Below are 21,410 nucleotides of genomic sequence, written 5' to 3'. Positions count from 1 at the left end.
ACTGTGTGGCAAACTGAGGAACTTGAGTGTAGTTTTCTCAACACTATCTATCTAAATGTATCATATGGTGGCTAGTTTAAGTCTTACACTTTTATAAATATAGTTTACAGAATATAGCCCTTAGTTAATTAATTTAAATATCTTGGCATTATTATAAGCCAATGTCTTCCTTTTGACCCTCAAATGAACTCAGTTGCTCGGTGATATTTATGGCACTCTGATATTTTTGCTTACTCACCTTTTGGACCTTTTAGCTCAGCTCACTTTTCATTTTTCTACAGTTACATCCCATCTGGATTATGCTAAAATGGTATATATTGTCCTTCTATCATATCTTCTTAGGTGCAGCAGTTCAAAATACAGTTGTTTGCTTGCTTTCCCATGTTAGTAGGTTTGACCATGTAACCCCCTTACTTATTCAATATCATTGACTTTAGGTCTCTTTAATTCAGTTTGTTCCCTTGCGTGTAAGGTTCAATATTGAGGTTACCCCCATTCTTAGCCATTCCCATATGTGTGCCTCAACTGGTTGTCATCTAGCACTTCTGTAAATCTCTGCAAGTCACCTAGAATCTACTGGGAATTGTGCTTTTTTTCTTCTTCTGTCCATTTCTGTGGAATTCTCTCCCCATAAGGTTGCCAGCTTGAATCATGATTCCCGAAGTTTAAGGCTACATTAAAGACCCATTTTTTTCCCTAGCATATAGGGGACTATTGGGCTCATAATCAAAAAACATAGACGTCCAAAAGCATCCTAAATTGGCACTTGGGCATCCTAATCGCCAGGACGTCCAAGTGCCGATAATTGAAACCATCTTTCTGTATGTCTAGTGAGGTGTTCCAGCCTCTGTGCATCCAGAGCACGAGATTGGCATGGTGGAGGTGTGCTAGGGGCGGGCTTTGTGCATTCCCAAAGGTAGGTTAGACATGGATATCTTGCAGCAATAATCAAACATTATGCAAGATATTCTGGATGGAACAGACATTTGGAACTAAACCTGTTTTAGAAGGGTCTAAGTACCACAAAGGTGCCCAAATCGACCAGAGGACCACTGCATGCATCAAGATAGACACCCTCGCACTCCCCCAGTGCTCACTGACCCCCTTTCTACTACACAAAAATGAGAACAAGAACATACATACCTGTCTCTAAAACAGCAGCCTAGTAAAGCTGCACACAACTATCTTAAGTAGCCTGGTGGGTTAGTCCAGTAAACCACAGAGAGGAGGACCTAGGCCCATAAGCCGCTCTAACAACTACATTTATGGTATAACATGAGAGCTCACCCATAACCTATTATGCTGCCATATAGGCACCACATGCAGCCATAAGTGCTATTGGGGTGGTATACAGGAGGGAATAGTAGGCTTTTGTGGGCTCACCCTAAATTATAACGGGGTTATGGTGAAATATATATCTGGCACCCTTTATGTGAAGTTCACAGCAGCACCCTATTAAGGTATCACATTGCTCTGTTAGGATGTCTATGTGGCCAGTCTATTAATATGCTTGCTCCACCCATATTCAAATGGTCAGGATTAGGACATTTTCAACCTGGATGTTTTTCTGATCAAAAATGGGGTATAAAGTTAGATATTCTGGTAGCCTAGATGTCCTGGTGGCCAAAGGCGTCTAAGTAGACGATTTTCAAAAATAAATATTTGAATGTCCAGCAGTTTGCTATTTGAAAATGGCCATTTTTGTACCTCCAGCTATGGACATGGACATTTTTTTCAAAAATGCCCCTCCATGTCTGATAGTGGTTCAGCAGATTACACTGATCCTCTTTCCTACACCCTAGACCATGATATCTGTTTTATCTTTCTCTCTACTATATGAAATAGAGTTCCTTTCTTTTCTGTATTATTTTTCCTTGTCCAAATACCATAGATTCTAGTTTTGTTTCTTTTTCTTGCAACCAAAAATCCTCCACGCCTTCCCTATACAATTTCATCAGTCCAATTTACTATCTCCAGTTATTTTATTAATCCGTATCTTAAATTTAAACTTTACTATTACAAAATATTATTTAATATGCATCACAACAATTCAAGGCTGTGAATTGCAAAAAAAAAAAATTTATATAAAAAATGGTATGGCAGCTACTATATAGAATGTGTGAGGGTTATCTGAAAGGCGGCTGGCTATCTTCACTGAATGCTCTGTGCTACTCCAATGATCATAGAGTTCCTATGAGCATCAGCACAACACAGAGTATTCAGCGCACTGGCCGGCACTAAAAACCTCTTGCGAGGTTTTGTAAAAAAAAAAAAAAAAAAAGGGAGGGGAAAATATTATTTTAAATGTTGAAGTTTAAATTTAAGATATTCATTACTAAAATATCTAGAGACAGTAAATTGGACCAATGAGGATGTGCAGTGTTAGAAACACTTGGAGTGAAAGATGTATACCGATGAACTTGCAAATAACCTTCTAATGGTTCACATTACTATTTTGTTGATCTAAATGAAGTTTGAAAGTTTTATATCATCCTGGGACATGTCACATGGGACATGTGTTTGATTGCTATACTGTATCCCTCATGTTAAATTTAATTTGTAGATTAGTTTTTTGAATCTCGTATACAATAACATATCAGAATTGCCCTAAATTTATGAGCTGAAATGAATTATAGTTATGAAACATTTATTTATAGCTGTACATAAATAATATGGCTGTGAAATAAAAATGTCTTCTTTAGAGTGTACTTAAGATCACATTAGTTTCACTTCATTATAAATATCAAAAATAATTTTTTCTAAATTTGAATAAATCCTGTTTTTTCCTCATTCATTATATTTTCACCTCTTATCTCTGTCTCTCTCTCATATTCCGTAGAGCAGAGGTTCTCAACCCAGTACTTGGGACATACAGTATCTAGCCAGTCAGTGTTTTAGGATAGATTTGCATGTGCAGCATCCATTGTATACAAATTGTATCTCATGCATATTCATTAGATCTGATATTCAGACCATAGAGATCTGATATTCAGACCATAGTAATTAGGCCATATAACTCCCGTGGTCAGCGCTGACCCTGGATATTCAAAGCCAGCCATTCCCATGACCAGTATAGAATATCTGGGGGGGGTGGGGGGAGGAAGAGGAAGGAGTTAACTTAATCAGCTAAGTCACTATTCAGTGCTGGCCAGTTAGTGCTTGGTTTTTCTAAACCACAGAAGAGCTGCTTACTTTGAGCCGGTGAGGTAAATGCTCCAATGCTCATAGGAATTGAATGAGTATCGGAGCATTTACCTCGCTGGTCTACAGTAAGAAGCTCTTGCGTAGTTTAATAAGAGGAGCCCTAAGTTAATAGCAACCAAAGATAGGCCTGCTATTTAGAAATGTTAACAAAATTGGCACTTGGCACTTTTTGCCACTCCCCCAAATACCACACTGACTCGCTGCTTTTCAACAATGTGGATTTTAGCAGCCGCAGCCATAAATGCCCAACTACAAACATCTTCAAACAGTAAATACCAACATACAACAATCATTAACAATGCACAATTTAGATACCAAATACATAACATCATATTCATCAGCAATGAACATTTTAGATACCATTGTACAACATAATATTGCTGTATATCGGTTCTTACAACAAGCAACTCATCTGTGGATTGTCCAGGCTACCTGGCTGGGCTATCGTTCTCCTGGGAGAGCCATTCAAGCTGTCCCCGCCTTCTCTTCATCCCGTTCAAGGAAGGGGCCCTTCACCTGTCAGTTGTCAAAGTCAATGCCACAAGGCCTCCCCGCCATCTAAGCAAGGAGACATGCTTCTGAGTGTTTACATCACTTGCTTCTGCAGGGCTATACGTTCCACTTCTTTTGCTATCAACAAAATATATAACTCTGTGTTCTTTCTTGGCCATATGCTGTGCCCATGACCCCACTATGAACTCCCGCCATGACTCAGGATAGCAAAACCTCTCTTATCTCGGGTTCCCCAATTGGGTTATGCTCGAGACTCTATCCTCGAGAAAGCACATGCATGATGGATCAATGCCTTATCATTGGCCTGTATCCTGTATCCTACATGATCAGGTAAAAGAGACACATGACACTGCACCCCCCTTCAGGCAAGGCACAGAGACACGAGATACCACACGCACACCTTCTAGCAAGGCACAGAGATACTTGACACCACACCCCCCCTCCAGGCAATGACAGTCTAGCATTGCATATAGCGAGCAGCATTAGTGAAAGGTATTGTGGATGAAATTCAACTGGTGCAACTCGACTATAAACATGTCATGGCCATAGAAAGATGGGCCAGATGGTAAAAGGTTGCGATTTGAATAATCCAAAAAAGATACGAGACTGACCAATCCAATTTGCAGGAGAATATAAGTATAGCCTAACCAATGGTCCATAAAGCCCAGCAGCCCGTTCTCATGGTGGCCAATCCAGGTCACTAGGAGAGCGAGGAATGGTTGTCCAAGGAGCACCTGGAGCTCAGGACATGGAGAATGGTCATCCCCAGGCTCTGAAGGGTGGAATAGATAACTTACCAAATCCCGAGCTAATGTAATGACATGCGCTTGGCTTGGGTGATCCTCCCCAAGGACTAGTTGACACTTATGCCTACTGAGAGCTTCATAGCGCAACTAATTACTGGTTAGTTCAAGAGGCTTACATGAGCCTCTGCAGAGGTGTTATGCTACATGAGCTTCTGTCTAGATGTTACCTTACAAAGCTACCACGAGCCTCTGCACCTAGTCTTCTGGCATAAAAAAGGTATTACCTCAGAGAAAACTGGTGCGCTATTTATGCAATGAAGAGAAAAATCAAGGGAGGTACTCTCCATTCATGGCAAATGTGGAGCTCATCAACAGACCTGCGGAAAAACACTGAAAAGATCTTAGCTTTGGAGGATATTAAATCCCTGGATAGATCTAAGTGAGGTCCACACCTATGTGGCATATCCTAGCTTTAGGAGGATGCAGCATCATGGGTACTTCTAAATGAGGACCGCAGCTATATACCTACCACCATACCAAGGCCAAAGAGGAGCTTGATGATAAACTGCCTGGGACCCACATTCCCCCATAGAAGGTAGCAAGACTGCCCATGTATTCTACTGAGATAAAGTTCAAGGCCTGCCGGGGGTATGAATAGGGAGCTCAAGTCACGATATGGCCCCCATGAGCTAATGAGCCCTGAAGAGAGAAATAACCAAGTTCAATCACCCGCTGATCTGATGGCCAGCTTTTGGCTCTTAGTGTTGCTCCCACTTCAATGATATCCCTAACTAGAGCGACCCAGACACTCCTTGCGGCATAAAGTTATAGCCCAGCTGCAGCAATATATCAAGGAAAATGGTCTGCTATAGGTGCGCAATGCAATGTAAAACAGATGATTGAGGGAGGTCATTTACATCCGAGCTGTCCTGCAGCAAGTGAAATGGCCAACTGTAGGGCACTACAAACCTGTTCCCCCAATTCCCAGTCTTCACAGAGTCCATCAGAAAACTGGCGAAAGAAAGAAAAGATCCCCAGCTTCTGGGATGATGTGCCCGATCCAGGAAAGTCAGGTTACATCTCGATTGCTGAGCCTGTTAAAGAAGGTACCACACTCATACCCGGCAATCTATAGTTGTGCAGAAAGCAGACGTGGCAGTGGCAACCATGAAAAAGCAGTGAACTGTATGTCAGCCTTGACAAAAAAGGTTCCTGGATTCATTTGCACCTCCATAGCAGAACTGCTGCCCTACCACCGCAGAACCTGCACCTTGGCTGGTTCCCTGATAGCTAGCCATTAAAGTGAGTGATTGGATGCCACCAAAATAACCTGCCAGGAATGAATTCCCATACCCCCAATATAGCGCCTCATCCCACATCTACCACCAATAGCCGTACCTCTAACGCCAGCCGCTCCTAAAGCCAAAATCCTACCCTTTTTTTTTATATTTAAGTATTTTTATTGATTTCAATATTATATCAAGTAAACTTTTACAGAAAGCAAATTTGACCACAGCATATTACAATCATATACATCCATACTTAACAATGTTAAGCAGATTAAAAAAGAAACTATTATGGTAAAATTAGCTCAAGTCCTCATTTTTGGATCCAAGAATTAATTGTGAGAAAACATAAAGAAAACAATCAAAGAAGTAATGCTGTTTCTATAGATCGGGAAGGAAGTTACTATTTTCTTTAGAGCTCAACCTTGAGTTTTTTCTTGTCCAGACGGGACATCGCCAGAAAATTGGTCAGATGTTGGGGTTCAAAGAATACATATTTAATTGAATGGTAATGGACAATGCACTTACAGGGGTGTCTCAAATAAAATGTAGCCCCTAATGAGATGACCCCAGGTTTCAAAAGAAGGAAATTATATCTACGTTTTTGCGTTTCCCTTGTAACATCAGGAAACATTTGGATTTTACAACCAAGAAATTAATTTTGTTTATTCTTTAGACATAGTCTCAATAACCAAGATTTATCAATAGATAAAGCCAAAGTAGCTTCTAATGTTGCAGGTGTTACCACTTCCTTGTCTGACTTCTCCAAAATCTCAGTAATATTCAATAATTGTCGTTCAGTAGGCTGAGTTTTACTGGGGAGATAATAAACTTGAGCAAATGGTGGAAGATTACCTTCCGGTACTTCCAAAATTTCTAATAAATATCTCTTAAGCATGTCTTTAGGAATTACCATAGTTATCCTTGGAAAGTTTATCAATCTCAAATTATTGCTACGTGCCTGATTCTCTAATGACTCCACTTTTCTTCTAAGATTCAAGTTGTCTTTAATTATGGTTTCCTGAAGTTGTTGTATTGAAACCATATCCTGCTGAGTCTTTTGAAGTAAATTATTAGAAGAAGTCATATCCAATTTTAATTTTCCTAGTTCTTCTGAATGGTGGATAAGTTTATTTTCAATCTGTTGGAAATTGGGACTAATTACCTTCGCAAAATTTGCTACCAGGTCCCATAGGGTTTCTAAGGTCACCTCAGTAGATTTATCCTGAAAAGTAGCTTGTATTGTAGTACAGAGTCTCTCACCTTCGTTTGGATGTTCTGGTTTTTGTTTCTTCTGGTTCAGTCCTCCTCCAGCTGTTATGGACCTCACAGCGTCTTCCTTGGAGGTTACCTAAACCGGGATCTCCATTTCCAGGCTTCCCTAAGTTAGATTGTCTGCCTCTGGGGAAAGTAATACCCCTTTCTCCGGGGTTTCCTGACCCCTGGGTGAGCTGGCCAACTGTGGTGGAGGAGGCGGTGCTCTAACATCCAGGCTAAAGGTGGTATCTGTCCCAAGAGGAGTCCCGTCGGTCTCACTAACACCCGGGATCCTCAGTAGGCTTATGGCAACCGGATCCACTGCAGCAGCTCTCTTCATCCTCCGAAGAAGTTCTTCAATGTTGCCGAGGGACGGCACCTTGGAGCGCCGTGAGGCGCCAGCAGCGCTCCTGCCTCTCCTCTTTGGTATCGTGCCGCAAGTACAGGTACGTTCAGGCCGGAAACAGCAGTCTCCTGCCGAAAATCGTTTAGCAAGAAGCGTTTCAATCGGGGGCTTGTACCCGATCACCTAGGCAGCGGCCATCTTGGATCGAGTCATTGCCAAAATCCTACTCTTACTGTAAATAACCATCCTCTTCACGGCCTGAGTTTGAGACAAAGTTAAAACCAGCTGATGTTCTTTGAATTACCTACCATGGTTTGGGATGAAAATAAAAACCCCATTCAGGTGACTGTGCATGCCACCATCTCCCACCAGCAAAGCCTATCAGGACACTATCTGCCTATACAGCCTAGGCGGAAAAAACGGTGACAGAGTTCAAACAAGCATGGGATGAACAGAGGATCTCTAGAAAATAATGAGTATAAGGCCAGTACTGGGCAAGCTTGCACAGCCTGTGTCCCATATGTGAGCATTTAGTTGGACGGGCTGGAAATCATTGCTGGGATAGTTAACATGGGTAGAAGTGAGCTTTGATGGAGACTCCTGTAGATGGAACCTAAACGCACTACTGGGCAGGGTTTCTGGGCCAGAAATATCTAAGAAAAGGACCATTAGAACTAAATTATTAATTTATGGAACCTGTATGGTTGGGCAGACTGGATGGACCTCACGGGTCTTTATCTGCCGTCATTTACTATGTTACTGTGAGCAACACTAGCACTTCAAAGGTGTCTATGTGTACCATAGCACCTAAAGGAAATAATTAGCACCCCTTGCGTGCCGATCCAAGAGAAACCATATAATTGCAGAGGTGTCTTATTCACAGTTAAGAGAAATTTCTTCTATGATAATTAATTTAACTCCCGATTTAACTCCCTTCCCAGATATTGAACCTAATTCCTTCAATGATAATTAATTAAAACACCATTCCTATGTCCATTAATTTTTCATCAATGGCCGTTACTCAACAGCCTGCACTAATGTAACAGGGGGATTAAGTTTTACAATATGCCTGTCCTCCCGTAACTTATATATATACAGTTTATACATATATCTATCTATCTATATTTTAAGTTCATAATTACCAATTCATGATGTTCTCACAAATTTCTCCATATTTATTTAAAACCCCTGAAACTTTCCATTCGTTCTGCCTTTTAACACCAGACTTAATATTTCTGCTTATTTTTCTCCCTTCAGTACCCAAAGGATGCAGAATATACAATATACTCAACCAAAACACATGAAAGGCCTGAGGCACAGGCCCTCTGATTGCACATGGATTAATGCAGCCTACCCGAATCCCAAGCACGTGGCACTCAATACTCCAGTCTCTGCCACCTTATATATATATCTAATATAATAAAATGATAGGCCGCGCATGTGCACTAAAAAAACGTGTTCCCTGATCCCGTCGCGGAAACACGACTGCACATGCGCGCCCCTGGCTCTCACTGTGCACTATGCTCAAGCTGCCGCCATGGCTCCTCTCTCGAACTGCAGCGGGATCGAGAGAGGAGCTGCGACGGGGGCTTTCAGGACAGAATGTGATTACCATGTTTCTTTAGGCAGCCCCGGTTGTTTACTTGGATTCAATGTCAGCATTAGGGTTCGCCAGCCGCCAGCCGTGAGAGCCGGGTGAGGAAGGCCGCCGCAGCCTCGTGGCTAGGTAGGGGGACAACAATCGCGCTTATGCTCAAACCGCCGCCACGACTCCTCTCTCGAACCGGACCAGGATCGAGAGAGGAGCTGCAGCGGGGGCTTGAGCATAAGCGCCATTGTTGTCCCCCTACCTAGCCGCGAGGCTGCGGCGGCCTTCCTCACCCGGCTCACATTGAATCCAAGTAAACAACCGGGGCTGCCTAAAGAAACAAAGTTTCACGGTGCTTGGCCCGCCAAACAATTCCTGCCGTTGCCTAAATTTGCCCCACCGTTCCTTCCCTTCTTCCATCAGGTACAGTTCAGCTCCGCCTATGTTAAAAGGAGCTGCTTTGAAATTGGAGCCCTGCCGCCACCGTAAAACGTTCCCTCTGCCGCGGTCCCATATGTCAGAGAAGGGGCGGGACCAAGGCAGAGGGGAACGTGCTACGGCAGTGGCAGGCCTCCGATTTCGACGCGGCTCCTTTTAACATTGGTGGATTCACTGCACCTGATGGAGGGAGGGAAGGAAAGGTGGTTGTGCGCTGTTGACCCCCTCTTTGCCCTCAGACCCTCTCCTAACTGCTCCCTCCTGTCTCAGACCACTGGGGGGAGGTGCCTGTCTTCAGCTGCAGGGATGGAGGGAGGGAAGAAGAAAGAAGGGGCCCTGGCAAGCGAGTTATCAAAAGCCAACCACAGCCTGGGACCCCTACATGGTATGAATAATGACCAGACAACAAAACGTAAGAAAAATAATTTTATTTTCTGTTTTGTGATTACAATATGTCAGATTTGAAATGCGTCTTGAGGGAGGCTGCCGCCGCGGCTTTGGGCAGAGGGGTACCATTTTCATGGGAGCCGGCCTTCGGAGAGGCTTGGGACGCGGGGACGGATGCAGGAGGGGCTGCCGCTGCGAAGGGCTTTGGTGGGGGAGCCAGCCAGACCGCGAGTGTGGGGCCGTTGTAAGCACGGATTGGTCAAGGAGCCGCTGTTGCCGAGGCTTTGAAATTGCTCTCCCACCGTCACTCCCTCCCGCCCCGGCTCTGCCTCTGCCCCTGCCCAGGTTCAAAAGCAGGAGAGGTGGTCATCTAACACCCGTTAATCTAATGGGCTTAAACACTAGTATATATATATATATATATTTTTTTTTTTAAATTCTATTTATGTATTTGTGTTTCTAATGCCATTTTAGTTTCAGCTATCCTATTCACCGTTGAATCATAATGTTTAGGCCATACCTGCTTTATCCCCTGCACTGCACCAAGAAATTCTCACCGCTTGCCTGGCACCATGCCGCCATCCCTCACCACCGATTTCTGGCGGCAACAAGCTGCAGGGCGCATACTGGGATAAGCCGCTCCCGCCACTTAGAGCAGCTACTTGCCACCCAGTGTGCTATGCTGGTGCGGGAGAGCAAAACATCCATCAGAATTTCCCTCAGGTGTTAGCCAGCCAGCTGATTTTTGCAGTGCTCTTCTTCTACCGCTTGGCTGGCAATGAACTTCCCACTGGCGTGCTGTTCCCTTCCCCACCTTACATTCGGTGTACCGACCAGGCTGGTGCTGAAAACACCACACCCTAATGCGGCGGTATGCACCTCCGGCGAGTGCACAGCAGTGGACCCATGGCTACCCCGATGCCTGAAGTGGTAAGGAAAAAAGGAGGGGGGGGGGTTTAAAACAAACACACTACTGCTGCTATCGGCCCACCATGGCCCCCCCGGAGTGTACCCCCCTCCCCCAGAGTGAAACCCCCCTCCATTGCCTACTTGGCACTGCCTAATGCTCCCTCCAGTGGTGCCTATCCAGTATCTCTCTCTTCCAACAGGTAGTAGGGGCCTGCTCAAGAAAGAGAGCATGGGCAGGCAGGGTTATCAGGCACCTGGGAGAAAACGCTGAGACATTCCCTTGGCAAAGTCTGAACTGCAGCCTCCGACTCAGTTCTGGTCACATCGCCTCCCTTTTCCTGCCTCCAGTGCATATGTCCCTGCTCCTAATTGGATCCCTGCCTGGTCCCCTCCGCCTGTTCTCCCTTGCCCCCTCCCCATACCCCACCCCCCATTACCCTCCCTGGGCAACGGCCTCAGCCCTTTTGTCGCCGCTGCCCTTCTAGACGGAGGGGTGCTTGTCCTTTTCTTTCCTTTTTCTTCTTTTCCTATTTTCTAATGGAGTTCCTTTCCTAAAAATGATTAAGTTGTGATATAAACCGCTTTGACCCTTTTTGGCTTTATAGGTGGTATAGAAAGATTTTAATAAATATAAACATATTTATGTGATCGATTTGACCACTAAACTTGGCCAGGCAGCACTCAATATTACTGATTATTCTGCAATATAATCACGTTAACTTTTAGCTGCTAATCGCAAATATTTGGCAGTGATAACTGATTATCATGCACTGAATGTTTATTGTTAGTTAACCAGCCAGCAGCTATTTCTGACCAGTTAAATAGCTTTGAATATCAGGCGAATTGTGAATATCTTGAAAATCTAACTGGCTAGGTGTATCCCAAGGACTGGGTTAAGAACCCCTGCTGTAAAGCCTTCTATTTCTCTCACTTCCTCAGTCTGAACTTACAGCTTCCCTGAGCTCCACTTCCTCTCATGCTTTATCTTTCTTTTTTTTTCTCTCAATTTAGTTTGTTTCCATCTCTACTCTGAGTTGTATTCCTGCTTTTTTCCAAATAATAACACTGGCACTCAACGATTTTGTAAGTAACTTATTTTATTCCACATGTTCAATGTCTCTGACTAACAGGACACGCCTCCTGGAAGCAGCATTTTAAAGACTGAAGCAGTTGATAAAGACACCGGTTCAGGGGGGAGTGTTACTTATTTCCTCCAGGTAAATTTATGTTATATTAATATGTATATCATGTGATATTAAACATTTTTAAACTTTAATATTACATCTGTCAGAAAAAGTTGCAAATATTACAAAATATAGTCAAACCTCGGTTTACGAGTGCACTGGTTTGTGAGTGTTTTGCAAGACGAGCAAAACATTCTCGCAAATCGTGACTCGCAAACTGAGTATTGACTCAATTTGCGAGTCCCCCCACCTGCTAACTGGCATCACCCCCCACCTGCAAATGCTGCCCCCCCCCGCGAACCGGCATCGCCCCACCTTGCGAAAGCCCACCCCCCCTGCCCAAACTGAAAGCTTACCCCAATGTGGCACCGGCACACAGCACCAACCCACAAGAGGTGCCAGTGCCGGTGCCCAAAGATCGTGCCTCTCCTCCGACTGGGCCTTGAGCATCTGCGCATGCTCAAGGCCTTCTGGCTCTCATTCTCTTGGAGAGAAGCGGGAGCCAGTAGGCCTTGAGCATGCGCAAATGCTCAAGGCCCAGTCGGAGGAGAGGCACGATCTTCGGGCACTGGCACCTCTTGTGGGTTGGTGCTGCGTGCCGGTGCCACATTGGGGGGGGTAAGCTTTCAGTTTGGGCGGGCGGGTGATGCCAGTTTGCGTGGAGGGGGCGGTCATTCGTGAGGGGGGGCGATGCCGGTTTGTGGGGGGCAGCATTTGCAGGTGGGGGGGGGCCATACCAATTTGTGGGGGGGGGGAGATGTGGAAGCGCACCAGTGGCCTCGGGGGTGGGGGTTCTTTTGGGGATGTGGTGGATTGGGGTGGAGCAGCACCGGTGGCCGGGGAGGGGAACAAATCAAGCGAGTTCCCCTTACTTTCTATGGGGAAACTCGCTTTGATATACGAGTAAATTGGTTTACAAGCATGCTTCTGGAACAAATTATGCTCATAAACTAAGGTTCCACAGTATAGCGGCATGCATAATATTTAGCTTCCAAATTCAAAAAGGTTGTATCATTATACTTAAGGTTGCATTGTATTTCTATGGAAGATCATGCTATTTTTAAACTGTCTCCTTTGGTGTACCTTATTTTTCATGGTTTAGCACAGAGGTGTCCAACCTTTTGGCTTCCCTGGGCCGCATTGGCTGAAAAAAGTTTTTCTGGGGCCGCACAAACACTAACACTAGCTGATGAGCAAAAAAAAAGGTTGAGCAGGTCCCATATTTGTAATCACTAATATAGAAGATGTACATATCTAATAATAAACCTTCATTAAATGGACACTGTGGACATAAACCCAAAAAAGCAGTAATACTTACCCTGATTGAGTGATCCTCCACGTGCACCGCTGATAGTGGGAACAGCCACAGGCTTCCACATCCCCACTCTGAAGAGCAGGGATGCACATTCCTGGTTTTCCCATTCACTTCTATTACAACCACGGTGAGCCTCTTCAGAGCGGGGATACTGAATCAGCTATCAGCGGCGCACGTGGAGGAACGTTCAGTCAGGGTAAATATTATTGCTTTTTTGGGCCTCCTACTTTGAGTTTAGGCTCCCTCAAAATGAACATCTCCCCTGCTGTAACTAGTAGGGATCCCTAAGCCTTACCAACTGACGGCCACCTCCTTCCCATCCAACTTCCCAAGTTCTGCAGCTGGCAGCAATATTGCAGAGCTGCTGCCTTCCCTCCTCCCCTTCCCCCTTGGCTTTCATGCATGCATGAAAGCAGTGGCAACTTGAGGATATTGCCATTGGCTGCAAAGCTTGGAGATTTTGAGTTGCCAGACTGGAAAAAAGATGTCTTCAGTTAGCAGGGCTTGGAAATCCCCACTAGCTCAAGTATTTATAAATTGTACTCGGGCAGGGAGAAACTTTGCTGACCATCCACTAATTTTGAGCTCCTGTCCCTCCCCCAAATCAGCTGTATATGACTACGCCACTGAATACAAAAATAACTGTGATGTATATATCCCAAAGCTAATATATTCCAGTTAATAAATTCAAAATAAAACAATTTTTTCTACCTTGTTGTCTGGATGTTTTGTTTTTCCATCATAGTGGTTCCAATTTCTCTTTCTGCTTTTTGTCTATCTTCAACTAATTCTCTTTCCAGTGTCTGTTGTAATTTTTTTCTCCTCTTCTCTCTTGTTCCATTTGCTCCTTATGCCTGTCTCCAATGTATTGATTTTTCCCATTCAGCTTTCTTAACTTTTTCTTTTCTTTTTTGCTTCTGTCCACTCAAATCTTGCCTTCTTTCTCACCCGTGTTCTTTTTAAATGTTCATCCACTTCTCAATTCTCCATCTGTACTCACTGCTTTCTCACTCATTTTGTCATCTCCCTTTTGACTTCATCCAAATGGCTCACCACTTTCAGAATCACCCTCCCTGTCTCCTCTGGTCAGGCTATAACTCCCTGTCCCTTTCTTTCCATCTCCTAGCATCTTCTTTTCTCAGCTCTCTTCCCTCCTGCCCTCCTAAGGGTCCATCTCTGCTCCTCTATCCCCATGGTCCAACATTTTGCTCCCTCTCTTTTCTGTTTTTGTTCTTCCCTCCCCCCTTGATGCTGAACAATTAAAAGGAGGGAAAAAAAGTTATCAAGTTATCAAGTTTCAAGTTTATTCAAGTTTATTAATATTTGATGAATCGCTAAATCGGATATCCAACTTCTCTCCCTTTCTCTTCCCAACTGACCCCATCTCTCCCCCTGCCTGTCTCCCTTCTCTGGTCCACCTTCTCCCTTTCTCTTCCCACCAGTTCTCCCTTCAAGTGTCTCTTTCCCTCTTCCTCCACACCAGTGGTCTCAAACTCAAACCCTTTGCAAGGCCACATTTTGGATTTGTAGGTACTTGGAGGGCCGCAGAAAAAATAGTTAATGTCTTATTAAGAAATTACAATTTTGCATGAGGTAAAACTTTTCATAGTTTATAAATCTTTCCTTTTGGCCAAGTCTTAATAATATTATTGTCATTTATAGCTAAAGAGACATATGATCAAGAAACTGTTTTATTTTAGTTTTGTGATTATGATAAACATACCGAGGGCCTCAAAATAGTACCTGGCGGGCCGCATGTGGCCCCCGGGCCGCGAGTTTGAGACCACTGCTCCACACCATCCCAGGTCCAACTTCTCTCCCTTCAGACCATTGCCCACCATCTCTCTCTCTGTCCTCTGTTTCTTGCCCCATAAGCTCTCCCCCATGCCCAATCTGGCACTTCTTTTAATACCCTCCCCCTCTGTACTTTTTAACAAACAAATCAGTTAAGCAATTTCCAATATTTATTTGGTATGAATTTGGCACAAATTTGGCACTATTTAATGCATTAAAGTATGAAAGATTCAGCAATGAGTGGGTAGTGAGGTGGCAAAATAGGGGGGTTTACCTTCTGAAAAAGCCCCTCCATGTCTCTGAGCTGATCATTACATATGTATAGCATTTTTAAAGCTTTATTTAGGCAATTTTTGAGAGGTAGTGCTCTGGCATCATAACATAAGCTTTGTGGCATAGTCTAATTGCATAGACTACATGATCTGTCTTACAAGAACTAAAGTTATTTAACTTGTAAGTCTTTTTTGTTATAGGATTAATGAATTCTTTGATTTGCATGAAAAAATCACAAAAAGAGAAAGAACCACATTTAAAGTGGCCAGATGAAAGTAGATTAGTTGCCATTTTTCCAGTTGCCTGTTGGCTTAAGAATTATGTACTCAAGTATGGTTACTAGATGTCTGGATTTCCCCGGACATGTCTTCCTTTTGCGGAACATGTCCGGGGGTCAGGACGGCTTTTCAAAACCCAGTACTTTGTCCGGGTTTTGAAAAACCTCCTCTAAATCGCATCGGGCAGGAGGAAATCTGCGCAAGTGTGAATTTCCTCCTGCACGAAGTGAGCAGGCAGCAGGGGTGGGGCTGGGATAGGGCAGGGATAGGTACGCCATCTACTTTTACCACAACTTCTGACAATGCGTTCCAGAGCTTAACTATTCTTTGAATGAAAAAAAATCTTCCTCCTGTTGGTTTTAAAAGTATTTCCCTCTAACTTCATCAAGTGTTCCCTTGTCTGTGTAATTTTTGACAGTGAAAAATCGATCCACTTCTACCCTTTCTACTCCACTCAGGATTTTGTAGACTTTAATCATATTTTCCTTCAGACGTCTCTTTTTGAAGCTGAAGAGCCCTAACCTTTTTAAACGTTCCTCATACGAGAGGAGTTCCATCCCCTTTATCATCTTGGTCACTCTTCTTTGAACCTTTTCTAGTGCCACTATATCTTTCTTGGGATAAGGAGACCAGAACTGAACGCAATACTCCAGATGAGATTGAACCATGGAGCGATACAGGGGCATTATAACATTCCCAGTCTTGTTAACCATCCGTTTTTAAATAATTCCTAGCATCCTGTTTGCTTTTTTGGCAGCAGCCGCAGATTAGATGGAAGGTTTCATTGTATTGTCTACGATGACACCCAGATCCTTTTCTTGGGCGCTAAACCCCAAGGTGGACCCTAGCATTCGGTAACTGTGATTCGGGTTATTTTTCCAATGTGCATCACTTTGCATTTGTTAACATTAAATTTGATCTGCCAGTTGGACGCCCAGTCTTCCAATTTCCTAAGGTCTGCCTGCAATTTTTCACAATCCACGTGTGTTTTAACAACTTTGAACAGTTTAGTGTCATCTGCAAATTTAATCACTTCACTCATCGTTCCAATTTCCAAATCATTTATAAATAAGTAAAAGTATTGTAAGTACATTGAATACAACTATTGCTAATATTTTTATCCCAACTTTAAATTGCTCTACCATTCAATCCACTTTGCTTTTAGTGATGATTTTTTTCACTGAGAGAATAGTTAAGCTCTGGAACGCACTGCCAGAGGTTGTGGTAAGAGCGGATAGCTTAGCTGGTGTTAAGAAAGGTTTGGGCAATTTCCTGAAGGAAAAGTCCATACTCTGCTATTGAGACAGACATGGGGGAAGCCACTGTTTGCCCTGGATCAGTAGCATGGAATGTTGCTACTCCTTGGGTTTTGGCCAGGTACTAGGGACCTGGATTGGCCACCGTGAGAACTGGCTTGATGGACCATTGGTCTGACCCAGTGAGGCTATTCTTATGTTCTTATGAAAACGACTATCACTCAGTCCTGTACAGCTAAAAACATGACACCTAAGACATACCATGCCTATTCTTTACCCCCTAACCATGCCCCCTTTTCAAGTAGACATCGGCAGCTGCCAGTAGGCATCTCAACTTAGGCATTGCTAGGCACTGCTCCAAGTTCCTTGCAGAACTCTTAATTTTTTAAAAATAAGCTTTTATTGGTGTGGTCGATTATCATGCCAATTATGTTTATTAATCTATTTTTGAGTGCTGCACAGAACTTGGCTAGACATCCCTAATTTAGGTGCCATTTATAAAATCAGGTCCCAAAAGGACTGGCAGCAAAGATTAGGACTTTAAATCAGGCATTAATATTATTTAAAAATACCATCATGGAAGCCTAGGTCAGATGTATTCCACATATTAACAAAGATGAAAAAAAAAGAAAATGAAAGCTAGTATGGTTCAAAGGTGAAGTGAAAGAGACTATTAGAGTCAAAAAACCCACCTTTAAACAATGGAAAAAGGATACAAGTAAAGAAAATAAGAAACAACATAAGCATTGGCAAGTTAGATGCAAAGCATTGATAAAGAAAGCTAAAATATAATATGAAGGACTTGTCAACTCATAGCAACAACTTTTACAGGTCCATCAGAAACAGAAAACCTATGAGGGAATCTGTTGGACCATTGGATGATCAAGTTGCTAAAGTGACACTCAGGGTGAATAAGGCTATAGCAAAGAAACAATAAATTCTTTGATTTTGGTCTTTACTGAAAAAGATGTAAGAGATCTACCTGAACTGGAAATGATTTTCAAAGGTGATGCTTTGGAGGAACGGAAAGAAATCCTGGTGAACCTGGAAGATATACTGAACAAAATTGACAAGTTAAAGAATGATAATCACCTGGACCAGATGGTATAGTGTAGATTCCAGGATATTGAAAAAACACAACACATGAAATTGGTGATCTGTAACCTATCACTAAAATTTTCCATAGTACCTGAAGATTGGAGAGTGGCCAATGTTATGCTGGTTTTTAAAATTGGTTCCAGGGGTGATCCGGGAAATTACAGACCAGTAAGCCTGACTTCAGTGCTGGGCAAAACAGTAGAAATTATTATAAAAATAAAAATTACTGAAAACATAGATAAACATGGTTTAATGGGACAGAGTCAGAATGGGTTCAGCTAAGGAAGGTCGAGTTTCATCAATTAGCTTGATTTCTTTGAAGGCGTGAATAAACATGTGGAGAAAAGTGAACTGGTTGATGTAGTGTAACTAGGTTTTCAAACAACTTTTGAGAAAGTTCCTAATGAGAAACTCCTGAGAACTGCACATTTAAAGCCCTTCTCTATCATGGCCCCAAAATAGGGCTTTTTTTTTTTTTTTCTTTATTCAGGTCCAATGCAAATTAGTATGCAAGACCTGCAAAAAATATTAACATGAGAGCACTTATTGTTTCCTTTTTTAGAAGATACGTAGGAAGTGCCAAGTGCAAACACACTAGCTGAATAATGCTTAAATGCCTCCTCTCAAAAAAGAACCCCCCAAATTAACGATTAGCATGCACTGATAAGCAAATTACCTCAAAATGCTTTAATACGTTTTGTGATAAGCCTTTCTTTTTCATGCCTCAAGCATGGCTTAGCACTTAACACGGTTTAGTAGAAAGGCCCTCTAGTTACTAATGGCTGTCTTAAGGATAACCCATAGTGATATCTTCTCCCCTTTGTTTCAAAAAAGGATCCTTGTTTTCCCTACTGGCTGCATCACGGAATTCTGCAGTTGAACTATTGTCCCCTGATGAAGGCAGAATGTTAAACAAAGATCCTTGTTTGGGGCTATGTTGGGAGAAAGAACCAAGACAGTGATTTCTGATACTAAAGAGATTTTGTTTATAGTGGGTTAATATTTAATAATAATATGTGCTTAAATCCTGCCACAATAGCACCTATATAGAAGGCATATATATTATGCTAACATAAATGTTGATCCCACTTCACAGCAAAGACCAACAATTTTTTTTTTTTTTAAAGCTAGAGGATTCTCAGTAAGTTAGGCATAGTTAGGCATACTTTCAAAATTTCAACTTTCTTGCTGATGAATGGCATGTGAGCTTGCTACACCCCTGCACCTCATCAGACACTGGACTCTGCTTAAAGCCCAGCACGGGAGAGGAAAAATCAGTTGTCATGCTTAAGCTAGGCATAAGGCATAAGTGAGGCTTACTTTAGGCATAATTTAGGCTTAAGTTAGGCTTACTTTCAAAATTTCAACTTTCTTGCTGATGAATGGCATGTGAGCTTTCTCCGCCCCCACACCTCTTCAGATGCTGGGCTCTACTTAAAGACCAGTGTGGGAGAAAAAAATGAGCTGTTTTGCTTAAGTTAGGCTTCAGATAGGCGCTTAAATTAGGCATAAGACTGGCATAAGTTAGACATAAGTTAGGCATACTTTCTAAATTTCAACTTTCTGGATGATGAATGGCATGTGAGCTTGCTCCGCCCCTGCACCTAATCAGACGCTGGGCTCTACTTAACGCTCAACGTCGGAGAAAAAAAATCAGCTGTCTTGCTTAAGTTAGGCATAAGTAAGTCATAAGTTAGGCATACTTTCAAAATTTCAACTTTCTAGCTGATAAATGGCATGTGAGCTTGATCCGCCCCTGCACCTAATCAGACGCTGGGCTCTACTTAACGCCCAACGTCGGAGAAAAAAAATCAGCTGTCTTGCTTAAGTTAGGCATAAGTTAGACATAGTTTCAAAATTTCAACTTTCTTGCTGATGAATGGCATGTGAGCTTGCTCCGCCCCTACACCTCATCAGACGCTGGGCTCCACTTAAAGCCTAGCACAGGAGAAGAAAAATCAGCTGTCTAGCTTAAGTTAGGTATAATTTAGGCATAAGATTGGCATACGTTAGACATAAGTTAAGCATACTTTAAAAATTTCAACTTTCTGGATGATGAATGGCATGTGAGCTTGCTCTGCCCCTGCACCTCATCAGCTCTACTTAAATCCCAGCGTGGGAGAAAACAAATCAGCTCTCTTGCTTAAGTTAGGCATAATTTAGGCTTCAGATAGGCTTAAGTTAGGCATAAAATTGGCATAAGTTAGGCTTCAGTTAGGCTTACTATCAAAAATTCAACTTTCTTGCTGATGAATGGCATGTGAGCTTGCACCGCCCCTGGACCTCATCAGACACTGGGCTCTACTTAAAGCCCAGCGTGGGAGAAAAAAAATCAGCTGTCTTGCTTAAGTTAGGCATTAGTTAGGCTTTAGATAGGCTTCCTTTCAAAATTTCAGCTTTCTGGCTGATGAATGACATGTGAACTTGCTACACCCCTGCACCTCATCAGTCGCTGGGCTCTGCTTAAAGCCCAGCGCGGGAGAAGAAAAATCAGCTATCTTGCCTAAGATAGGCATAAGTTAGATATAAGATAGACATGGGTTAGACATACTTTCAAAATTTCAACTTTCTGACTGATGGATGACATGTGAGCTTGCCCTACCTGCATGTCATCCGATGCTGGGCTCTGCTTGAAGCCCAGCACAGGAGAAGAAAAATCAGCTGTCTTGCCTAAGATAGGCATAAGTTAGACATAAATTAGGCATACTTTCAAAATGTCAACTTTTTGGCTGATGAATGGCATGTGAACTTGATCTGCCCCTGCACCTCGTCAGACGCTGGACTCTGCTTAAAGCCCAGCACAGGAGAAGAAAAATCAGCTGTCTTGCCTAAGATAGGCATAAGTTAGACATAGTTTCAAAATTTCAACTTTGTGGCTGATCAATGGCATGTGAGCTTGATCTGCCACTTCACCTCGTCAGACGCTGGGCTCTGCTTAAAGCCCAGCCCAGGAGAGGAAAAATCAGGTGTCTTGCCTAAGATAGGCATAAGCTAGACATTAGTTAGGCTTACTTTCAAAATTTCAACTTTCTTTCTGATGAATGGCATGAGCTTGACCCACCCCTGCACCTCATCAGATGCTGGGCTCTTCTTAAAGCCCAGCACAGGAGAACAATAATCAGCTGTCTTGCCTAAAATAGGCATAAGTTAGACAAAATTTAGACATACTTTCTAAATTTCAACTTTCTGGCTGATGAATGGCATGTGAGCTTGCCCCGCTCCTACGCCTCATCTGACGCTGGGCTCTGCTTAAAGCCCAGCGCAGGAGAACAATAATCAGCTGTCTTGCCTAAGATAGGCATAAGTTAGATATAAGTTAGGCATACTTTCAAAATTTCAACTTTCTTTCTGATGAATGGCATGAGCTTGCTCCGCTCCTGCACCTCATCAGATGCTGGGCTCTACTTAAATCCCAGCATGGGAGAAAAAAAATCAGCTGTCTTGCTTAAGTTAGGCATAAGTTAGTCTTCAAATAGGCTTCCTTTCAACTTTCTGGCTGATGAATGGCATGTGAGCTTACTACACCCCTGCACGTCAT

The 21,410-nt window shown here is 43.0% G+C and overlaps 1 protein-coding gene across 1 annotated transcript in view; it reads left to right on the top strand.

Moving 5' to 3' along the window:
* Window positions 1–21,410, top strand: part of CDHR1 (cadherin related family member 1) — a 197,983-nt gene that overhangs the window by 53,074 nt on the left and 123,499 nt on the right. Inside the window, exon 6 of the mRNA XM_033943576.1 lies at window positions 11,805–11,891. Within this exon, the coding sequence (XP_033799467.1) occupies window positions 11,805–11,891 (87 nt within the window). The remainder of the gene's footprint in view (window positions 1–11,804; window positions 11,892–21,410) is intronic.

Source organism: Geotrypetes seraphini, chromosome 4, assembly GCF_902459505.1.
Source record: "Geotrypetes seraphini chromosome 4, aGeoSer1.1, whole genome shotgun sequence".
NCBI classification, from domain to species: Eukaryota; Metazoa; Chordata; class Amphibia; order Gymnophiona; family Dermophiidae; genus Geotrypetes; species Geotrypetes seraphini.
This window is presented reverse-complemented; position numbering and strand designations above follow the sequence as displayed.